The sequence below is a fragment of the Phodopus roborovskii genome, unplaced genomic scaffold (genome assembly GCF_943737965.1).
Source record: "Phodopus roborovskii unplaced genomic scaffold, PHOROB, whole genome shotgun sequence".
Lineage (NCBI taxonomy): Eukaryota > Metazoa > Chordata > Mammalia > Rodentia > Cricetidae > Phodopus > Phodopus roborovskii.
The window spans coordinates 30707354-30728919 of NW_026126407.1; the positions used below are offsets into that span (position 1 = coordinate 30707354).

General features: G+C 46.0%; 2 protein-coding genes and 4 non-coding genes across 6 annotated transcripts; 1 reads left to right on the plus strand and 5 right to left on the minus strand.

The window, feature by feature from the left end:
* Window positions 1-1444: 1444 nt before the first annotated feature.
* Trnav-cac (transfer RNA valine (anticodon CAC)) lies at window positions 1445-1517 on the minus strand. Its single transcript has one exon. It is a non-coding gene; the product is annotated as a tRNA-Val (tRNA).
* A 1113-nt stretch (window positions 1518-2630) lies between these two features.
* Trim41 (tripartite motif containing 41) lies at window positions 2631-14698 on the plus strand. Its single transcript, XM_051180861.1, has 6 exons — window positions 2631-4196; window positions 8458-8553; window positions 11717-11947; window positions 12427-12449; window positions 12669-12796; window positions 13135-14698. Exons 1-6 carry the CDS (start codon window positions 3387-3389, stop codon window positions 13734-13736), a joined length of 1890 nt encoding a protein of 629 aa, XP_051036818.1. The 5' UTR covers window positions 2631-3386; the 3' UTR covers window positions 13737-14698.
* Window positions 14699-15661: 963 nt separating this feature from the next.
* Window positions 15662-20834, minus strand: Rack1 (receptor for activated C kinase 1). The gene is made up of 8 exons (XM_051180862.1): window positions 20609-20834; window positions 19480-19651; window positions 18857-19004; window positions 18036-18131; window positions 17569-17679; window positions 17028-17168; window positions 16094-16204; window positions 15662-15775 (listed from the first exon to the last, which is right to left on the minus strand). The coding sequence occupies exons 1-8, from the start codon at window positions 20715-20717 to the stop codon at window positions 15710-15712; spliced, it is 954 nt and encodes a 317-aa protein (XP_051036819.1). The 5' UTR covers window positions 20718-20834; the 3' UTR covers window positions 15662-15709.
* LOC127219864 (small nucleolar RNA SNORD95) lies at window positions 18342-18409 on the minus strand. The gene has a single exon (XR_007834297.1). It is a non-coding gene; the product is annotated as a small nucleolar RNA SNORD95 (small nucleolar RNA).
* Window positions 19164-19243, minus strand: LOC127219930 (small nucleolar RNA SNORD96 family). Its single transcript, XR_007834345.1, has one exon. It is a non-coding gene; the product is annotated as a small nucleolar RNA SNORD96 family (small nucleolar RNA).
* On the minus strand, window positions 20266-20333 carry LOC127219865 (small nucleolar RNA SNORD95). Its single transcript, XR_007834298.1, has one exon. It is a non-coding gene; the product is annotated as a small nucleolar RNA SNORD95 (small nucleolar RNA).
* Window positions 20835-21566: the final 732 nt, after the last annotated feature.

Here is a 21566-nt window from a genome sequence, read left to right on the forward strand (position 1 = left end):
AACCATTAACTGCTGTCATATCTTTGGGGATAGGCAGGGTTTCCTAAACCCCTTTCCTAGCAATGTCAACTGCCTATATATCCTTAGGCTGGGATATCTTAGCCCTTCTCTGAACAAGAAGGAGGGTTGGGGCTTCATCATCCCTTCCTTAATGATGGAACTTTAATGGGTCTAATTTCATGCTACTGAGCATTCAAGAAGGTAATGACTAAGTCATATCATGCATACATACTCATATATACATATATGTGTGTGTGTGTGTTTTGCAATACTAGATATTGAACTTGGGGTCTCTTACTTGATATCACGCTTGCTGCCACTGAGCTTTAAGACATCTCTCACTAAATTGCTCAGACAAGCCCTAAATTTGCCATCTTCTGTCTCTGTCTCCCAAGTAGCTCTGAGCTACCAGGGTTGGCTGGGACATTTCCAGTTGTTGGGGCAGGGGAGTGGTACTCAAAACCCCGAAGCTGCTTATTTCAAATCATACATTTCAAGGTAAGATCATAGTCACAGTAGCTGTGCAGGAATTTGTGTGCTAAGATCATGCTAGGAACTCTAATTCTTGCTATGATCACCTTATAAGGTAATACAACTACTTCCCGGTCCCCAGCTGCACCTTTGACATGCTTTGAAAGTGGAAGGTGATGCTGTCCTTTACTTAGTAAGTTTAATAAACTGACTTGAAGTCATCGTTAGATTGTAGTGCTTGGTGTGTTTGTAGAGAAGACGAGGTCAGCCGATAAGTAGAGCTGGGGTTGTATTTACAAGAATCTCACTTGACATTAATGAAGCATTTCCTGGAGTTGAAGATGTTCGTTCCGGGCTTTTCAAAACAAAGGGCATTTAAAAATATTCCCTTATGTACAGTGGCAAAGTGGGCAGGGCAACATCTCAGTATAGACAGACACTTATTTAAAAAAGAAAACGCAGCTAAAGTTGAGGTTCTCATCACACAAAGCACCCTTCCTGGAGATGCAAGTCTGAATCCTTACAGATAGTTTGGAAGCTTACATACACCTGCCTGATCCTGGGGTTTCAGCCTACCTTCACTGGTCCTGACACCTAGGTGTAGACTGATACATAGATGCACGTAGGCTGATGATAGCCGGCCTCCAGGAATTTGCCAAATGGGGTACCCGTTTCTCACTCGTTTGCGGGCTTTCAAATTTAGTGGTCTTCACCCATCTTTTTATTAGTGCAGACAACAGAATACCGTCTTGCTTTGGTCACCAAAGTGCCTAAAACCATTGTCCTTTCTAAAAGGAAGTTCACCCCATGTAGCGATATAACACACGACACCTTGAGATTATGAGCCTGTAGCTTCGTCAATTCTGTATCTAAAGGTCTCATGAGGATGCCATGAGCATCGGAAGCTCCCCTGTTCTTGGAGAGATAAGTGTTTCAAGAGAAGAATTTAAGAATTTGTGGAAGCAAAGAAAACTGTTTCCGCCCGGTTTCGAACCGGGGACCTTTCGCGTGTGAGGCGAACGTGATAACCACTACACTACGGAAACAGACCTACCGAGAGCTTGGCCCGCAAGTCCCTGAAGATACGATTTGACAGACTTGTGCCCATTTCCTAAGAGTTGTCCCACCAACTTAGGTAAGTTCAGTTGGAGTTGCTGTGAGCCATGATTCCCAACTAAATTTGCGTTCAGAGGATACGTCTAACCAATAAACTAATAAAAACAAGCAAAAAGGACAGCAGAAATGCGTTGTGGACCACAGGAATATCTTTATTAATATATCCAGAAGAAGATTCACACACACAAAAAAACAAAACAAACACCCCCCCCCCCAAAAAAAAAAAAAAAAAGTTCCACAACACAATTCGAGACTCTCCGTCCTCTTACACCGGAATACAACGAATACAAACCTCAAAGAACATGTAGGATTGCAAACCACTGAAAGTGTGCATGGCCAATACGAAGAAGTAAAATTCTAATGACTCCATAGCAAGGGGGAAATATTTTTTAAGAGAACGTCTAGACTGGGTTTCCAAACTCAAAGGATATAAAAAGAACTAGATGTTCGGAAAAGTGTCTTTTCTACCTGGCCATCTTCCTAGAGAAATTCTGCTGTGTTCCACAGACGCGGATACGGTAATTAGCTAACCCTTAACAGTCGTACCAGGTGCTAGGAAACGTTCTGGTCGATTTACATGACATCCTCACAAAACCCTATGAGGCAACGAACTATGATTTACTTTAAATGAGCAGTCATAGCCTTACAAAGTACCAAGTACACTTAACATTGCCTCCCCTCCTAGGTGGTACACTCCAGACTGTTCAGCAATCTGCACTTTTCAAACATAACACATTCCGAAGATTCTCGTTCGCGTAGCTGAACAGTGTTCCATTTAATTTGAATGCAGATATTAATAATAAATGATGGGTCAGTGGTCAGATGGCATGTTTGTTTGTTTGTTTTTGTTTCCTCCTGCCTCTCCCTCCCCAGCGTGGGAGGCTTACAGGAGTGCTCGCAAGATTGCAGTTTCTAAAACGGGCGTGGAAATGCCCTGCACAGAGGGCGGCGCCTCTCTAACTCCAGTCTCATCTGTTTCCTCAGACTCCGCCCACGACCCCACTTGGAGGGATCCACCTAGTCTAGAGGGGCCGGAAGTATTTGAGGACGCTGAGCGGGCCCGCCCCTCAGCTTCCGGCACTGCTTTTGGGAGTCCCTTCTGCAGTCCTCCGCTCCTGGTCGGTAGGATGGCGCTAGGCCGCTGCGGTTGTAGCACGGAGAGCAGGGTGCTGCTCCACGTCCTCGCTGCCCTCCGCCGTCTGTCCCCGCTGGCGGGCCATGGGGGCTTCTTCCGCTTTGCACGCGTTCCCCGCGGCCAGGCATCACAGAGATGCGGACCTCCGCCGTCCTAGCCCTCCCGTCCTGTTCCCGCGTGCCGGCTAGAGCGTCTCCTCCTCGTTTCCGGTTGCCCTGGAGTCCGGGGCGGGGTGTGGGAGAAGTGGGTGTAGCTCAACCTCGGAGGGAACTCGTGAGTTTAGGTCGTGTGGAGACGCCGGAAGCGTCGGGAGGGAGGCCGGAAGCTGGGGGGCGGGGCCAGGAAGTGAGGAGGGGCGGGGGTTTATGAGGAGGCCGGGGTAGCGTTGGGGCAGATTTGCACTCAGGTCCCCCTGAGGTACTTGTCGGTGGTGCTCACCCCAGTCCCCTCCCCTCTCTGAGACACGGCTGTCGTCTAGGCGTAGGGGACCGTGTGTGCAGGGGTGGGCTGGTCGGGAGGACATTCCTCTGGCCTCGCCGCAGGCAAGGTGTGGAGAAGCGGGGCTTGGGGTGGGGACGGGTGTCCTGGGCTTCTGAGGAGGAAGACCCCCCGCCCCCCCCCGCGGCCCCCACCGCACCTCTACACTGGCTGACTGGACACTAAGATGGCTGCCGTTGCCATGACACCCAACCCTGTGCAGACCCTTCAGGAGGAGGCGGTGTGCGCCATCTGCCTCGATTACTTCACGGACCCCGTGTCCATCGGCTGCGGGCACAACTTCTGCCGAGTGTGTGTAACCCAGTTGTGGGGCGGGGAGGATGAGGAGGACAGGGATGAGTTGGACCGGGAGGAGGAGGAGGAGGTCGGAGAGGAGGAAGAAGTGGAGGCTGTCGGAGCAGGCGGGGGTTGGGACACCCCCATGCGGGATGAAGATTATGAGGGTGACATGGAGGAGGAGGCCGAGGAGGAAGAGGAGGGTGTGTTCTGGAGTAGTGGGATAGGCGGGTCCAACTGGGACAACATGGACTATTTGTGGGAGGAGGAGGAGGAGGAAGATCTGGACTATTACTTGGGAGATGTGGAGGACCTGAGGGGGGAAGATGAGGACGAGGAGGAGGAAGTGCTGGAGGAAGATGAGGAAGAGGAGCTAGAGCTAGATCGGATCACCCAACTGCCGCCACCTCCAGCCCCTCGGAGGTGCTTCACTTGTCCCCAGTGTCGAAAAAGTTTTCCTCGGCGGAGCTTCCGCCCCAACCTGCAGTTGGCCAACATGGTCCAGGTGATTCGTCAGATGCACCCAACCCCTGGTCGAGGGAGTCGTGTGAATGAACAAGGCATCTGTCCGAGACACCAAGAAGCCCTGAAATTGTTCTGTGAGGTGGATGAAGAAGCCATCTGTGTGGTGTGCCGAGAATCCAGGAGCCACAAACAGCATAGCGTGTTGCCATTGGAAGAGGTGGTGCAGGAGTACAAGGTCAGTGAACGAGGCGAGGCAAGAGTTTAGTAAGGGCAGGGAGGAAATAGAGGTGATCGGGGAAAGGAACGTGGGTTCTCTTCACAGGACCTCATGTACTGGAGAAATGACTCTCCTTGTCTAAGAACCTGACTGACTTCCAAGGTGGATAAATCAGAAGAATTCTGAGACTTCCTCTGTGCCTTAAGGATAGGGGTGGTGCAAGTGACAGAGAGTGCATCACCACAAGTCTTATGTCCTTCTGGATGAATCTTAAGTCTTTTTTTTGGGGGGGGGGTGGTTCGAGACAGGGTTTCTCTGTATTTCCTTGAAGCCTGTCCTGGAACTAGCTCTGTAGACCAGGTTGGCCTGGAACTCACAGAGATCCACCTGCCTCTGCCTCCTGAGTGCTGGGTTTAAAGGTGTGGGCCACCAACGCCAGGCTGACTCTTAAATCTTAATCCATGACAGAGTCACTTCCAGATGGAAAGAAATGGGGACCAAAAAGAACAAGGGAGTCTGAACAGGAGCATAGAAATAACTAGTGTCAGACCCAAATAGTCTGCACTTGTTTCCTAATGGGTTCCACACCCATCCTATGATACGGACTTGCTGGTTGGTTCTGTACCCAGTCTCAGGTATTAACCAGAAAGGAGGCTTTTAGGGCAAAAATTCTTGCGTCTTTGAACTTTAATTATCACAGGAATGTTAGTATTTATAGGGCACTTTACATACAGTCACTACTGTGCTGGCCACTTTTGTGGATTTTCATTCATAATTCAAAGTCATCCTGTCAGTTTGGTGTTTTCATTCTTATTTTATTGATTGGGAAACAGGGTTAAATTCTGAACATGGATGTTTATATATGTACAGCTTTAGTAAATGATAGACTTGGACATAAACATCTTCCCCTTGGATATTTTAGTTCTGACGTGACTGTTCTAGGAATCTAATTCTTGTTTGGTTAACTGTCTTGTTCTTTATTTCTCTAATTCTTTGGACATATGTAAAGGACATTTGTTGGTGAAGCAGCTGGCACAGGTAGAGCTACCTTCAGATTTGAAGCCATGGAACCAGGAGGAGAGGGGAGCCTCCTCTGTATGGCTGCCCAGAGCTTTGTGACTCATGATTCTGTGCCTCCTCCTGATTCAGTCAGTAACTTCATGTAGGTGATCACCACCACCTCAACTTTAGAGTCTAAAGCTTCACTACTGATTGTCAGTTACTTGAGGAGGTGTCAGAAGTACAGTGGGCCTTACTGCAGAAGTTGTGAATCAGAGTATCTATAGAAAACTCAATCTAAGATGGGCATGGTAGTGCAAGCTTTTTATACCAACACTTGGGGAAGTGGAGGCAGGAAGATCAGTTCAAGGTCATCCTTGACTACATAGCAAGATAAGAGGCCAGCCCTAGTTACATGAGACCTGAGTACAGGAAACACTTTTTCTTTGTTTCTTCTAGACAGAGTTCCTCTGTTTAACAGTCTTGGATATCCTGGAACTCACTTTGTAGATCAGGCTGGCCTCAAACTGACCTGCCTCTGCCTCTTGAATGCTGGCATTAAAGGCATGAACCCTGCCACTGCCCGGCCCCTGCCTGCATATGTATGTATGCATGTTTGTTTGTTTGTTTGTTTTGTTTTTAAATTGCTTTATTTAGTTTTGGTATGGGCAAATTTTCCCATATCCCTTTCTGTCCTGAAACTATCTTTGTAGACCAGGCTGGCCTTGAACTCTCTGAGCTGCCTTTGCAGGTGTGAGCCACCACTCTTTATTATGTTTTTATTTTGGAAGTATATGCAAAGATTTCAGGACAATTTTGGGAACTGGTTTCTTCCACATTGTGGGTTGAATGGGTTGAACTCATCATCAGGTTTAGCCACAGCCTTTACTGGCTAAACCATCTTGCCAGCTCAAAGAGCTTGTTCAGAAAGAAAGAAAAAGGGTCAGGTGTATTGGCATACATTTTTTACTCTACCATTTTGGAGGCTGAAGCTCTCAGATCTCTGTGAGTTTGAGGCCAGCCTGATCTACTCAGCAAGTATTATGTCAACCATGCTGCATGGTAAGGCCCAATCTCAAACAAAACCAAACCCCTGTATATTCTATTTGGATTTATTCTTGTAATTTATTTGTCAGTTTTGACAACTACTAATGGGTAAATTAAAGCTTTGTAAATTCTGAGTTGATGGAGTAGAGATGACTGATTCTACTGTAGAGAAATAGCAATAATATCTAAAGGAATACTTATGTGTATATTGTTTAATGGAATGACTGATTTATTATGCTTGTGATACTTCCTACAACCAGTTGTGTAATAATTGCCTTTTGTACTCAGGGTCAGTTATCTTTTTAGTTCATGGGTCATTATCAGGCTGCCACTGGCAGCTTACCACCATAGTTAGCAACTGCTGGATAATGTTTACTAATCTTTTGCCATATGTCAGAAACTTTGCTATGTTTGCCCTCAGTGAGGTTGACTTTATTCCCATTTAAAACTGAGGAAACTGGAAGCATGATTTGCCTCAAATCACCTAGATGCAGTTTTGGTTCTTATAGAGCTAGGCTCAAGATCCATCCTGTATCTTCCCCTAATGAAAAAGAGGGAGCAAGTCCTAAGGAGAAGACATAAAAAGGGGAAAGAGCAAAAGGCAGAGTTTATTATGCCCATCCTGGCGTCTGCAACACCCCTTAAGGAAAAGACATAGCTATAAATCCCTGGAATGGAAAGTGGATTACTGTTAGAACTGTAACTAAAAGAAGAAAGGGCTTTTGTTTTCCATGAGGAGGCAGTTGAATGTAAAACAAAGCAGAGAGAACATAGAAACTAAATAAAGTGACAGTCCTAGCACCAGAGACATAGAAATAGGAGGATCAGAAGTTCAAGGCCATCCTCAGTTATAGGACAAGTTCCAGACTAATTTGGGCTATATGAGACCCTGCTTCAGGAAAGGAAAGTGAGGGTGAAGGACCTGGTAATTCCTGGGAAGCACATTTGTAAAATTGTTTATGCTCTGGGACAGTGGCTTGCTTCTCATTTGGGGGAATGAACCATCCTTTCACAGGGGTCGCATATCACATATTCTGCATATCAGATACTTAACACAATTCACAACAGTAGCAAAAGTGCAGTTATAAAGTAACAATGAAAATATTTTTATGGTTAGGGATTATCACAATATGAGGAACTGTTTAAAGGGTCTTGCAGGGCGATGGTGGCACATGCCCTTTATTTTAATCCCAGCACTTGGGAGTCAGAGGCAGGCAATCTCTGTGAGTTTGAGGCCAGCCTGCTCTACAAATCAAGTTCCAGGACAGTCGGGACTGTTACACAGAGAGACCCTGCCTAGAAATAATTCCCCTAACCCGAAGGGAGGAAAAAAGATTGCAACATTATGAAGATTGAGAACCACTGCTCTGGGTAGCATAGGCTCAAGTTCTATAGGTAGTCAGAGTCATGCTTTGGAAGCTGGGTTGTAAAGGTAGAATACGTTGGACTAAGTAGAGTATGGTAATCCCAGGCCTAGGGAGTAGCATGAAGTCACAACTTGATGGGGTGGATGGGATGAAGTGACAGTAATTGAAATGTAGTGTTCCAATTTTGAAAGTGGCATGGTCTACATATCCAATTCCAGGACTGCCAGGGCCACACACACACACACACACAAAAAAAAAAAAAACCCTATTTTGAAAATAAAAAACAAAAACAAGCTTTTAGCATAGGCACAAATTCTCCAGAAAAGTGTTCGGAGTTGTAGGTTTTGGGGAAGATGACTTATCAAGTGGAAAGGATCAAAGGCAGGAATATTACTGTGATGGGCTTTATGTGGTGAGGAGCTCAAGCCATGTATATGGCAGCTGTTGAGTACAGAGTTCTGTAGTCATAAAGAGCCAACCTCTTTTGTTTTTAAAGACATGGTTTCTCTGTATAGCTTTGGAGCCTGTCCTGGAACTCACTCTGTTGATCATGCTGGCATCAAACTTACAGAGATCCTTTTCTGCTTCCCGAGTGCTGAGATTAAAGGCATGCTCTACCACTGCCTACCTCCTAAGATCCAGCCTCCTAAGGCGGCTCTCACGGGGCTTCTGCATCATGAGTGCAGGGGAGAGTTGGAGGCATTTATGGTCATCTGAGAGAAGGGGTGTGGGAAGGAAGGCTTATTTGACACTTCACAATGGTAATATCAGGCATTGAGTTTCCATTGAAGGGAGCACTGGAGAGGGAGGCTCTGTAGGTGCTTCTTGTCATCCCCCTGACTAACCTCCCTTTCCTGCTCCCTCAGGCCAAGCTCCAAGGTCATGTGGAACCACTTAGGAAGCACCTAGAGGCTGTGCAGAAGATGAAGGCCAAGGAGGAGAGGCGGGTGACAGAGCTGAAGGTGGGTAATGTCTGTGAGTGGCTGACTGATTCTGTTGTCAGGGTTAGGAAGATGAGACTGAAAACTATCAGTATAATGACTGTCCTTGAAAGTAGGGTAGTCAGGACTTGGGAGGTAGGTAGACATTTTTCTAGGAATTTGAGATGATGCAGCCTTTGGAGTCTAGAAGCATGTTCCATTGTAGTTTGTAAAATGTAGTGAAAACTAAGGCCTGGTTGTCTGGTCTGAAGCTACAAAGTACACCCAGCCCCTGGCCCTGGATAACACAGAAAGCAAGTGAGCGTGCGCGCACGCGCGCGCGCGCGCACACACACACACACACACACACACACACAGCAGCTGCCAAAAGAGTACCAAGTCCCAGGATACACACAGATGGTAGGCAAAGCTGCCCTGCACATGGTCTGAAAGGCTTGCTGTGCCCTGGAAGAAGGGCAGTCATGTTAGGAAAAGGAAGAATTAGTGATCATTATCATTGCATATATCTCCTGTCCTCTTTCCCAGAGTTCTCAGCTCTTTTACTTTTGCTCACCTCTCCAAGGAGTCTTACTTCATCATTTTTTGTCTGTTTTTAGAAGGCTTGCAGCTCTTGCTGGAATAGACTGGTACTGTGGCCAAGCTAATCTCCACCCTTGCCACTTCTACAACTCATAGTAGTACCATTTGCACATTAGGGTCTCACTTCTGTGAATTGCCAATCACGGTGTGCTGTAAGCAGAATCTGAGTTAGGAAATGGGGAATCATGCTGCCTTTGTCCAACTGTCCAAGCTAACACTTTTAGGGTCCTCTGAGTTATAGAGAATGTATGCTGGGATCTGTGTCTTTGATAATCTTTGTCTAGAATAACATTAATGGAAAAAGTATGGTTATTGTCATTCAAAGTGATCTAGCCCAGGCAAATGTGTTGGTACTAGGCAGTTTTCTGTTGTTATAGGATACTAAATATAGTTTGTATTCTATCTTATATATTCCTTCAAATTCAAATTGGAGATAGAAAAAAAAAAATAGCATTGGTACTTAACATATACAGACCTCATTATTTATTTATTCTTGTCAGAGACAGGGTTTCTCTGTGGAGCTGTCCTGGAACTCATTCTGTAGCTTTTTTTTTTTTTTTTTTTTTTTTTTTTAATAAAGTCTTTATTCCTGTGGAACTTGGGAAGCAGAGGCAGGCAGATGTTTGAGAATTTGAGGCTACATAGTAAGTCCCTGTCTCAAATACCTCCCCACCTCCCTGTAAAAAAAGAATAAAGACTTTTGTGGGGCAAGGTGGGGGGTTTTAGGGATGAGACAAGGCTTTTCTGTGTAGCCCCAGCTGTCCTCAGACTCAGAGATCTGCCTGCTTCTACCTCCCAAATGTTGGGATTAAAGGCATGGACAACATTTTCTGGTCAGTCTTAAAAGTATACAGTATTGTTGTAGTTACTTTTCAATTGCTATGGAGAGACATGATAATAAAGGTAACTTATAAAATGTTTATTGGTCTTTATGGTTCTGGTAGGGAGAGGCTAACAGGGAATTGTTTGGGCTTTTGAAATCTCAAAGCCCACCGTGGGTAACACACCTTCAACAAGGTCCCAGCTCCTAAAGTCCACTTCCAGTGACACACTTCCTTCAACTAGACCACAGCTTCTAATTCTTCCAAACAGTTCTAACAAGTATAGGCTAAGTATTCAAATATATGAACCTATGCTGGTCATTCTCATTTAAAATACCATAAAGAATAGCTATTTGGTAGTATTTACATTGTATTGGGTATTATGAGACATTTGAAGTATATGGGAGAATATGCTGTTATTGCATTTTATATAAGGGATTTGTACCTCTGCTGATTTGGGTCTCCTGAAACCAAACCCACTTGAATATCTAGGAACAACTGAACCTACAAAGCATTTTACCTTTTGGTCCCTAAGTGTATAATATTTGCTTTTTGCATCTTTACTGAAGAGTTTGTAAAGGATTTGAATGATTGTTCTCCTATGGCAACTGAGACTACTGAGAGTCAGGACTTAATTTTGTAGCATCTTCCTTTTGTGTTTTGAGACATGATTTTATGTGATAGCCCAAGCTGGCCTCAAATGTGGAGTAATTCATTTGTTTCAGCCTCAAGAGTATTGGCATTATAGGCATGAGCTCCTATGTCCAGCTTTACTTCGAGTCTTGCTTCCTAAATTCTCTTATTTGCTAACTTCAAAAGTTCTTACCAAGTACCTACCTGTGATTGGCACTGTGCCAATCTCTGGTGGTACTGTGGCAAACAAAAGCATGCACAGGTACTGTCTGTGAGAACATGTGGCATAGAAGAGGAGAATTTTAAAAGATAATACGAAACTAAGCACACAGCTTATATCTTTAAACTAGCAAACTGGAGGTTGAGGTCGGAGAATTGTGACTCTTGTCTGGACTATTGTCTCAAAAACAAAACAATTTTGCTGGCAAGATGACTCAGTGGGTAAAGGAGTCTGCCACCAGGTTTGATAATGATAACTTGAGTTTGATCCCAGGGACTCACATGATGGAAGGAGAAAACTATTTTCCTGCAAGTTCTTCTGACCTCCATACATGTTCACCCAGCCTATCTCCATTATAACATAACATCTCCATGGAGTGACATGGAGTTGGTGCTGCCAAGATCTGGAGAGGAGAGGAGCCCCTTTGGAACATGTAAGCTTCCATTTGAAAAGTAAATTAGTTAGGGCAGAGAGGTATTCCAGAAAGGAATTGGTAAATTTGGACCAGTGCGCCAGGTTTGGGCTATTGCACTGGCACAGTGAAACTGAGATAGGGAAGGAACATTTCTTCCATTACCAGAATTTGTTGGAGTTAGGCTTCTTTGCCTGAGATTGAGAGTCAGCAGATAGGAAACTGCAATTTTACCTTTCTGTGTATTCAGGTGGTGGCCTCCATTCCCCTTGCATCTCTCCAATTTTTAATTTTTAAAATTTTAGTGTATGAGTGCTTTGCCTGAATGTATGTATATGTATCCATTGCATTATTGGTGACCACAGAGGTTAAAAGAGAGCATGCTTCTCCTGAAACTGGTTACAGATGGTTGTGAGCTGCTACGTGGATGCTGAGAATCTAACTGTGGTCCTCTGGAAGAAGAGACAGTGTTCTTAATCACTGAACTATGTCCTCATGCCTGCCTTTGCATCTTTCCAGAATCAGATGAAATCAGAGCTGGCAGCTGTAGCCTCAGAGTTTGGGCGACTAACACGGTTTCTGGCTGAAGAACAGGCAGGACTAGAGCGGCGCCTCCGAGAGATGCATGAAGCTCAGTTGGGACGGGCAGGAGCAGCAGCCAACCGTCTTGAGGAGCAAGCTGCCCAGCTAAGCCGCCTGCTTGCTGAAGCCCAAGAACGGAGCCAGCAAGGGGGCCTGCGGCTGCTGCAGGTAAGCACTGTCCCCCTCTGCCCTGCTTTATGCTTCCCAGCTCCCCAGTGCTCATCAACCACTGCTCAGAACTGTCTGTTCCTCACTGGAAGAACCCTAACTCTTTCAATCTGAGGATCAGACTTTTTTTTTTTTTTTTTTTTGAGGCTGGTGACAGTGATTTATGTGCCAGTCATACCTAAAGAAGGCAGATTCAGTTGTTAGAGATAGGAGCTTAAGAGTTGACAGAAGAGTGATAGCTTGAGGAAGTTGTCTGGGTCAGATTGTTAAAATTCTGTTACTGGGGCTTGTGGCAGGATGAAATGTATTAAGTCTGGTGGTCTGGGTAGTTGAGTGTTCATGTTTATTGTGATCATGGAAGGTCTTGCTTTCTCCCTTCTTGTTCAAGCTCAACCTTTCTTTAGGGGACTGGGAGAGAGCAGTGAGCCTCGTACAGCTGACACTTTTTCTCTCCCCTTCTTTTTGTCTCTTATTCCCAGGACATCAAGGAGACTTTCAATAGGTGTGTTACCACTCTACCCTTTGTGACCCTGTAGTGTTTGGCTCCCCATTCCTGCCTCTTGAGACACCCTCCCTCTATTCCTCCCCTCCTCTCCTCTTCCCCCCAGGACCTAAGTTCCTGGCTCTTAGATCCTCCACTTACCCCTCCCCCTCCTTGACTTTTGTCCTTTACTTTGGGAATATCATATTTCCACCCCATACCTGGTCCCCCATCCTCCAGGTGTGAAGAGATACAGTTGCAGCCCCCAGAGATTTGGTCCCCTGACCCATGCCAACCCCATAGCCACGACTTCCTAACAGATGCCATCGTGAGGAAAATGAGCCGGATGTTCTGTCAGGCTGCACGAGGTAGGGAGGTCAATACCTTCCTTTGCCTTTCTTCTTACAGACCTGAGTTGAGGTTGAGGGGAAGCTTGGGTTGTTGGTGGTGGCTACTCTGAGGGTTCAAGCCAAAAATTTTGTTTTGGTAGGTGAGGTAGACAAAAGGGACAGGGGAAGGCTGACAGGTGGTAGAAGAGTTAGTATGAAGGCTAGAACCTGTAGATTTGGAGCTTGACCTCCAGCATGGGGTGGGAACCAAAAGTTAAATTGGGGTTGGAGGAAGTATAGAGATGGAAAGGACATTGGTGAGCCTGTGAGGGGTAAGGTGTTTTAGCTCTGCTGTATTTATCTTTCCTCTTTACAAGTGGATCTGACACTGGACCCTGACACAGCTCATCCAGCCCTTATGTTGTCCCCTGATCGTCGTGGGGTCCGGCTGGCAGAACGTCGGCAGGAGGTTCCTGAACATTCCAAGCGATTTGCAGCTGACTGCTGTGTACTAGGGGCCCAGGGCTTCCGCTCCGGCCGGCACTACTGGGAGGTAGAGGTGGGTGGGCGGCGGGGCTGGGCAGTGGGTGCTGCCCGGGAATCAACCCATCATAAAGAAAAAGTGAGCTCTGGGGGGTCCTCTGTTAGCAGTGGGGATGCCAGCTCCTCACGCCATCATCATCGCCGCCGCCGGCTCCATCTGCCTCAGCAGCTTCTGCTCCAGCGTGAAGTGTGGTGTGTGGGTACTCATGGCAAGCGGTATCAGGCACAGAGCTCAACAGAGCAGACACTGCTGAGCCCATGTGAGAAACCACGGCGCTTTGGCGTGTACCTGGACTATGAGGCTGGGCGCCTGGGATTCTATAATGCGGATACCCTAGCCCATGTCCACACCTTCTCAGCTGCCTTCCTTGGCGAGCGTGTCTTCCCTTTCTTTCGGGTGCTTTCCAAGGGCACCCGCATCAAGCTCTGTCCTTGATTAGCCTGCCACCCGCAGGGGCCCCTCCAGTTGCTGCTGGGGGGGCGGGTGGTGGTGGATGGTTGCCCACTATGTTTGTGAGCTCAGGCTCCTCCCACTGTTTGTTACTGAGTTGCTTCCTGCTCCTCCTTGAACCCAGGCTGCTTCCCCCTTTAGGAGCCTGAACAACTTCCTAGATTTCCTCCAGCTCAGTCTTCTCTCACCCAGGTCTGCATGGGTCCCTGATAATAAGAACAGCGCTGCCCAATCTTCCTTCCCTGACTGCCCAGCTCTGGGTCCCAGTTTGAGTACAGGGATAAGTGGAAATCATTTCATTCCTTAACTCCTATTTTCCACACCTACTCTTCAGTCCATGTTATTTCTGAGGCTGGAGGGTTTGGGCAAGACCTACCCATTCCAATTCTGTTTTGGTGCAAGCTCCAGCTAAGGGATTTGGAAGCTTTTGTGAGGAGGCAGGCTAGGCAAAAGGGTAGAGTTATGTAAAGTCTACTTTTCTTGGGGAAGTAGGAACTCTTGAAGCTTTCCTTCCACCCCCAATTTCTACCTCCATAGACTGGCCAGAATTTAGCTTCAGTAAGATCTGGAATGGTCAATGTGACACTGCACACCATATTGCATCACCCAATAAGTTATTTTCTGTTGTATACTTTCATTTAGGAGCCCAGCTCCTCACACCTATGTAACCCCTCCAAGTCTTAATTGCCAGGCTCTTTTCCCTCATTAAGTAAATTTCAGTTTCTGGCCTCTCCACACCTTTTAGTTCTATTTGGTAGGCCCTGTTGAGGAGCTTGGGACAGGGGTCTGGATCCTTGGGAGAGCCTTGGGTATAATCTATTTTTCTAGTAACCCCTTGCCTTCTGTCACTTAACAGCTTTTGTCCTCTGCTTTGGTGGCTGAGGTCAATTTATGTTCTTGGGGAAAAGGTGGGTTGTGTTGCAGAAATAAAGTGTTTATTTGCTGCTGTTGTGGAGTCTTTCTTTAGAAGCAGTTTTGCTTCAGAAGTGCCTTCCCATATCATAGACAGCCCTGGAGCTGCTTAAAGGTCATTTTCCTTAGCTGTCATACTACACAGGATTTCCTGTCTGAGTCAACCCCAAATTCCTGGTTCTTGGTGCATGCTCAGCCTTAGGGTTTCCTGTTTCAGTGAAGACTGGGAGGTAATTCTTTAGCGCCAATACCATTTATGGGCATTCTGTGCACAACTTTCACCTACAAGCTGAGTCTGTTGTCCTCAACTTGTAAGCTGAACTGTCCTCGCAAATTAATGGTGCAATGAGGTACGGGTGCTTGTAGATCGTTAAAACTGCTGGAGCTGGATGATTTGATCCCCAGCAAAAATAATCAATGCTCCATAAAAAAAATCGAAGCCAGCTTGGTTATTGCTTACAGGCTAGCATGGGCTTCATCTAAGGCAGTGGCAAATGAGTTTGAAGACAGACAGGACTAGGACTATGTAATAATTATTCCCCCCAAGTCGAAACCAGGTAGGTAGGCAGGCCTTGTTTACAAAGTCTCAGGTCAGCGAGGGCAAAGACCCTATCTCACAAAATTTAGACTAAATAAGGGCTTAGTTCCTATCACCCACGAACTCCATTTTCCTAATAGCATCTGACACAGACAGGTAGGCAAAACATACACAATGAAAAAGCACCATGGAAGCCAGGTGCTGGTGGCACAAGAAGGTGATCTCTGAATTTGAGGCCAGCCTGGTCTACAGAGCAAGTTCCAGAACAAGCTCCAAGGCCACAGAAGAAAAACCTGTCTCGAAAAACAAGTCGACCAACCACACAGTTTAAAAACCCAAGGATTCATGGGGAAGGCAGAGGGGGGCAATAGGATCCAAATTACATAAGGAGGAAACATGCATTCAGCAGACTGATTGTTTCATACAAGTTATACTTGTATGAATACTTAAAAACCATAACTGAGTATTTCAGAAAGCCACTTTATTTCTAAGACTCTGTCATAAACTTTTAGCGGGTACCAATAGTCACTTGCCACACTCGTACCAGGTTGTCTGTGTAACCAGCAAACAGAGTCTGTAAAAGAGAATGACAACAGGGTCATGCCCAGCAATGAATTCTACAGCCCTAAATAACTTTGTCTAAGACATGCTCCACACCTATTCCCAGAGGAAGAAGCAGCATGCTGTATCTTTGAAGCCTCTTCTAGTTTAGAAGTCCAAGTCACAACCTTCCCCTTCCAGAGATATATTTAATAGGCTTCGTATCTAACTAGTCTATCCTAATCAAACTGGTTTATCTTTATCATTTCATCCATGTTAATATTAGTCTTATACCAGAAACATGAAGAGCAAGGACAAGCTGGAAGCTAAGCTGGCAGAATCAAGCACTTACCTGGCCATCAGCAGACCATGCCAGGGAGGTACATTGGGGTGGCTCTGCCTTGCTGCTGGTGCTGATAACTTCTTGCTTCAGTTCATCTACAATGATCTTGCCCTCCAAGTCCTGAGAACAGACCAAAATCAGGTAAGGATGTCTACAACTATACCGTGAAGACTTTTATAGTTTGTATTATGATTGTTATTATACCAGTCTTTAATGGAGCCTGTAAAATGGCACAAATTAAAAGTGCCTTGCTTGACACTTAAAACCATTTCCCCCCAAACTATGAAGGAGACAGAATTGCCTGACTATAGGCAATCCACATGTACCACAATATGTATATTCATAGAGTAATGAACTACTTTTAAAAAGTCCACTTCTAATTCAGATTTCCAGCAGACATTTTCCTTTCAAGGACATTGGGAAGGTGGGGCAGACTGCCAAGTTCAAGATTTGATCATATAACTTAGTTGACTCCTAAAAATAATTTGAGGTCAGCCTGGGTTACACACTATCCAAAACATAAATACTATATAGCAATCCCCAGTCTTTTCATTGCCTAAAAATTCTTTAACAAAATGTGGTAGGGATTTAATTTATGCCTCTCATGTATTGGTTAAGTGTTCTACACACTACTGGGATTATTTTCTTGTCTTTCATGATGTGTGGTTCTTAACTGTTAATGGTTATCTAGTGGGTGGATGCAACGTATACTGACAAAATAGCATCTCAAAAGAGAATTACTTTGGCCCAAATCACACTCAACAAACTTCTATACATGGGCATTCCCTTTCATTAGTCAAATGTTGCCCAGTGCTGCAAATTGTTAAAATAAAAAAACCCCAAAACATAACTTTGTTAGTTGACAGCAGCTAGATGATGGAATCTACCAAGAAAACTTGGTTTCCGGCAGTGAAATCAATGTGCTGCCCAACAGATCACTTACCCAAATCTTGATACTGGGGCCAGTGGCAGCACAGAGCCAGTAGCGGTTGGGGCTGAAACACAAGGCATTGATGATGTCCCCACCATCTAGTGTGTAAAGGTGCTTGCCTTCATTGAGATCCCACAGCATAGCCTGGCCATCCTGGACAGACAGAAAGGGTGAGTTAGGACAGATAAAGCTAACGGCTGAAGTATCAAGTGTTCATGGGCCTAAGGCTTTACTCTAATGCACAATACCTATACCTACTTACCTTTGGCCTTACAGCCAGAAGAGGGCACCAAATCTTATAGATGGTCTTGAGCCACCATGTGGTTGCTGGGAATTGAACTCAGGACCTCTGGAAGAGCAGCTAGTAGTACTCTTAACCTCTTAGCCATCTCTCCAGCCCCCAACTTACTTTTAAAGGAAAACTTTGATGTGCCTTTCTACATATTTTAGGATAACACTTAGAAACATTCCTGTAGTTTAGCTATTCTTTTAACTGGTGCATGCTATCAGATAAGTGTTCTCCATAAATAAGAGATCAGATGCCCCCAAATACCTTGCCTCCAGAAGCACAGAGAGATCCATCTGGAGAGACTGTCACTGTGTTCAGATAGCCAGTGTGGCCAATGTGGTTGGTCTTCAGCTTGCAGTTAGCCAAATTCCATACCTAGAAAAAAGGGGGTCCACAAGTGACCAATTATGCTCTACACTTAACAAAGGAACGTCATCTTCTTTAAAGGTAACTCAGAACAGGCTTCTATTGCAAGCCCATGTAATCTGAATATTTGGGTGGCTGAGACAGGAAGACTATGAATTTGAGGCCAGCCTGTATGAGGCAGGTCTGCCAGGGATACAGTGAGACCTGGCCTTAAAAACAAACCCAATTCCTAATGCACTGAAATAAAGCATCAAGAGCCAAAGCCAAGTTAATCTGTGAAACATTCCAAACTGGAATGCATTACCATCTGAGAGGGATGGGAACACATTTTAGATTTCTAACAGGGCCATACCCTTGTAGCTCACCTTGACCAGCTTGTCCCATCCGCAGGAGACGATGATAGGGTTGCTGCTGTTCGGGGAGAAGCGGACACAAGACACCCATTCTGAATGACTCTCATCCTACAGAGGATGCAGGGTTAAGTAAGAGGAAGCCATACTTCCCAAACTACAGATAGCTACCCTAAGTGGGGCAACAGCACTCTCAGGGAAACCTCTACTTCAGGATCAATAGAACACTTGGCAAAAACATGTATCAAATCTGCTGGCACATGTTTGAGTCCTAGGATGCCTCCAAAGATTACCCACTCTTCAGGAGCACAACCCCAGGCACAGCTCAGAAACAGCCTCTGGATTTCAGCACTGCAACTCAGATGGCATGTTGGGATCATCACTGCTCCGCCTGGCTTGTAGCCCCTTAAGTACTAAACACACCTTCAGGAGGTAAACCTTTAGGAAGTTACACATCTGGTTATTTGCTCATGTGTAAGAAGGGCCTGCCCAAATGATGCCTTGGCTTGGGGTTTCATGCACCAACTCAGGAGAAAAATAAACTCCTGAGTTCCATGCCACTCACGAGCTAGTATGCATTAAAAATAGCAAAAAAAAAAAAAAAAAAAAAAATCAACCAAAATCCCAGACAGGACAAATGGCATACTGTTACAAAAGAGCTGGATGGCTGTGCACAGCTTTGACCTCAGCATCCAGTAGGCAGACCCAAGTTCTAGGCTACCCAGTGTTACATAGTAATTAGCCTATCTAAAAAAAAAAAAAAAAAAAAAAGCAATAAATTTCCCAGGGGCTGGGAGATACATTCTAACTTGTAGCTATTACTTCCATCACTTTACCTGGACAGTGTATTTGCAGACACCCAAAGTATTCCATAACTTTATGGTCTTGTCTCGGGATCCAGAGACAATCTGCCGGTTGTCGGAGGAGAAGGCTACACTCAGTACATCCTTAGTATGGCCTACAAATCGTCTCGTGGTAGTGCCCCTAAGAGGGAGAACTTGGTCACTTTCTAGACAAATTTTACCCACTTACAGTAAGACCCTTTTCTTGGTTGGCTTCAACCCTGCTCCAGTAGACTATCACTCCACACAGCTTACAAGTGGCTTCATCCTATTATTAGCCCATTCCTGGTATGTGCCAGAGAACCCATTCAGAATTGCAGGACATGTCCTCATTCCCTTGTGGGGATTGGTTGACAATGTCTTCTTGTCATCACTAGGATCCTCTATTACACCGGCAGTATGCCCATCTAAGCCAACTTTTAAGATGAAACACTTGTTTTAACAGCTGGGCTGTACCCGGTAGAAACGCTCAACTACACCACACCATCTCCAGAAATATACCCCAACACCTTACCCCACCCTCTGTAAAAGGACCAATTTCCAAAGGAGACCCCACCTTAGGGAATCTACCTCAATTTTGCCCAGCTCTCCCCCTAGGCCCCAAAGCAGCTACTTGCGTTGTGAGATCCCAGAGGCGCAGTGTTCCATCCCAGGAGCCTGAGAGGGCAAACTGGCCATCAGAGGAGATAACAACATCACTAACAAAGTGGGAGTGGCCTCGCAGGGCGCGCTGTGGTATGCCGTAGTTGGTCTCGTCCCTGGTCAGCTTCCACATAATAATGGTCTTGTCTGCAAGGGTTGGTGAAGAAATTTCGTGAGGACACCGCCGAGACTACAGGGTGGGGGTATTGCACTTACTGGGATTCAAACAAGTCCAACTAAAAATTATTTAACATGCATTGAATGTTTCCCTTACATGTAAGCCAATGGCTTACGTCTTGGTTTTAGAAGTGGGTGTTAGATCCCCTATAACAAGCTACAGAGGACTGCAAGTCACCATGTGGGTTCTGGGAAACAAACGTCCCCTTGAAGAGTAACCAGTTTTATCTATCCATCACTCCAGCACAAGGCTAACTCAACAGTAGAAGCACAATGACTTGGGTGTGGGATAAGCAGACCACCGCCTTTTGTGCCTTTTAAGGGTTGACCAGAAATGCAGTAGCTATGGTAGCACCAGACACAGTCCTAGCCATGCACCAAATCAAACTGTACAGAAGCGAATAGAATGCTTAAAAAGCTTAACACTGGGAAGGAAAAAACATTTCGATAAAGAGAAATCATAAGGGGTAAAAAAGCCTTAGTTACACGGGACGAAAACCTATGGCAGTAAGGGCAATCCCGGAGACCCAGGGAACAAGGAATCTTCAGTTTATGCACTGCTCAGAGAGCTCAGGGCCAGGTGGCGGCTCAGAAACAGCCTCTGGATTTCAGCAAAGTAACTCAGATGGCATGTTGGGGTCATCATTGCTCCGCCTGGCTTGTAGCCCCTTAACTACTTAAATACATCTACAGGAGGCAAGTGATAGATTAAAGTCACCAAATCTTACGGGAGTTATGCGACACGTCCTGGTTTCCGTACATGTGCAAAGGGTCGCCCTAGCTGGGGCCCAGGTTCTGGTCTGCACGTCCCAACTCACAACTGGGTGAGGGAATGGACCAAACTAGCCAACCCTCGCGCCACCTGCGAAGCCAGGAGACACGCACTCCCCGGGAAACCCGCTGTTTCGACCGGCATGCAGCCCATACCTCGAGACGCAGACAGAATCATGTCTGGGAACTGCGGGGTGGTGGCGATCTGTGTTACCCAGCCGTTATGGCCTTTGAGGGTCCCACGAAGGGTCATCTGCTCGGTCATGGCTGCAGCTGATGCAAGTGTCGCCGCAGCGACAAGGATGGCACCGGATAGCTCAGAGAGCCAAGCACCACAGCGGCAGCCACAGCTACCCCGCGGAGAAAAAGAAAGAGCGGCCTCCACCGGAACCGGAAATACCCGGAGAGCAAGGCGGGGATTCCCATGATCCACTGCTGCCCAAAGATGGCGTTAGCAGGTAGTGGGAGGAGCTGGGTGAAGTAAGTCGCAATATCGCCGTTTCTTCTGCCACGGAACACAATTTGGCAGCGCTGTACAAATGCATTCGGAAGTAAGATGTACCGGGTTTTAAGAAAGGCTTCTCGGCAGACTAGAACGTGTTGTAGGACCAAAAGTGAGACGACTGGCTCATTGCCATATTGCAGAGGCTTCTCCCCCCCCCCCAATACGTGGCAGAGACAGAGCTCCGCCCTTTCTGCTTGTTGTTCCGGTTCCTCGGTTGGCCACACCGATTTAAGATAGGACTTAAGGAAGTACAGTTAAAGTTGCAACTAAAGGCGTGTACCATCGAATTGGCCTTTTTGTTTCAAGGCTATATTTAATGTAATGAAGGCTAGTGTTAAATTGACTTTGTAGCCAAAGATGATTTTGATCCTCCTGCGCTGTTTCTGGGATTATAGGCTTGGGTCACTTGGCGAGGCTACCGGGGAAGTACTAGGTTCAGATTTTGGGAGTTTTATTGGAATCTGTTTCTGTGGTTCTGACCATTCCACAGAAAAGCTTCTAGTTTGTCTTGTGTAGCCCTGAAAGAAGTATTCCTGGACAGGGAAGCAGAGGAATACTGACCCGATGACCTTTCCCACAACTCTTGTTTAAATATGTAGTGTACCCCTG

Coding starts and splice junctions, on each gene's coding strand:
- Rack1 (XM_051180862.1), bottom strand. CDS start 20,717: ATGACCGAGCAGATGACCCTTCGTGGGACCCTCAAAGGCCATAACGGC. Junction 19,652..20,608: donor GATTCTGTCTGCGTCTCGAG/GTATGGGCTGCA, acceptor CAACCCTTGCAG/ACAAGACCATTATTATGTGG. Junction 18,132..18,856: donor TCTGCAAATACACTGTCCAG/GTAAAGTGATGG, acceptor CATCCTCTGTAG/GATGAGAGTCATTCAGAATG.
- Trim41 (XM_051180861.1), top strand. CDS start 3,387: ATGGCTGCCGTTGCCATGACACCCAACCCTGTGCAGACCCTTCAGGAG. Junction 11,948..12,426: donor GGGGCCTGCGGCTGCTGCAG/GTAAGCACTGTC, acceptor TCTTATTCCCAG/GACATCAAGGAGACTTTCAA. Junction 12,797..13,134: donor GTTCTGTCAGGCTGCACGAG/GTAGGGAGGTCA, acceptor CCTCTTTACAAG/TGGATCTGACACTGGACCCT.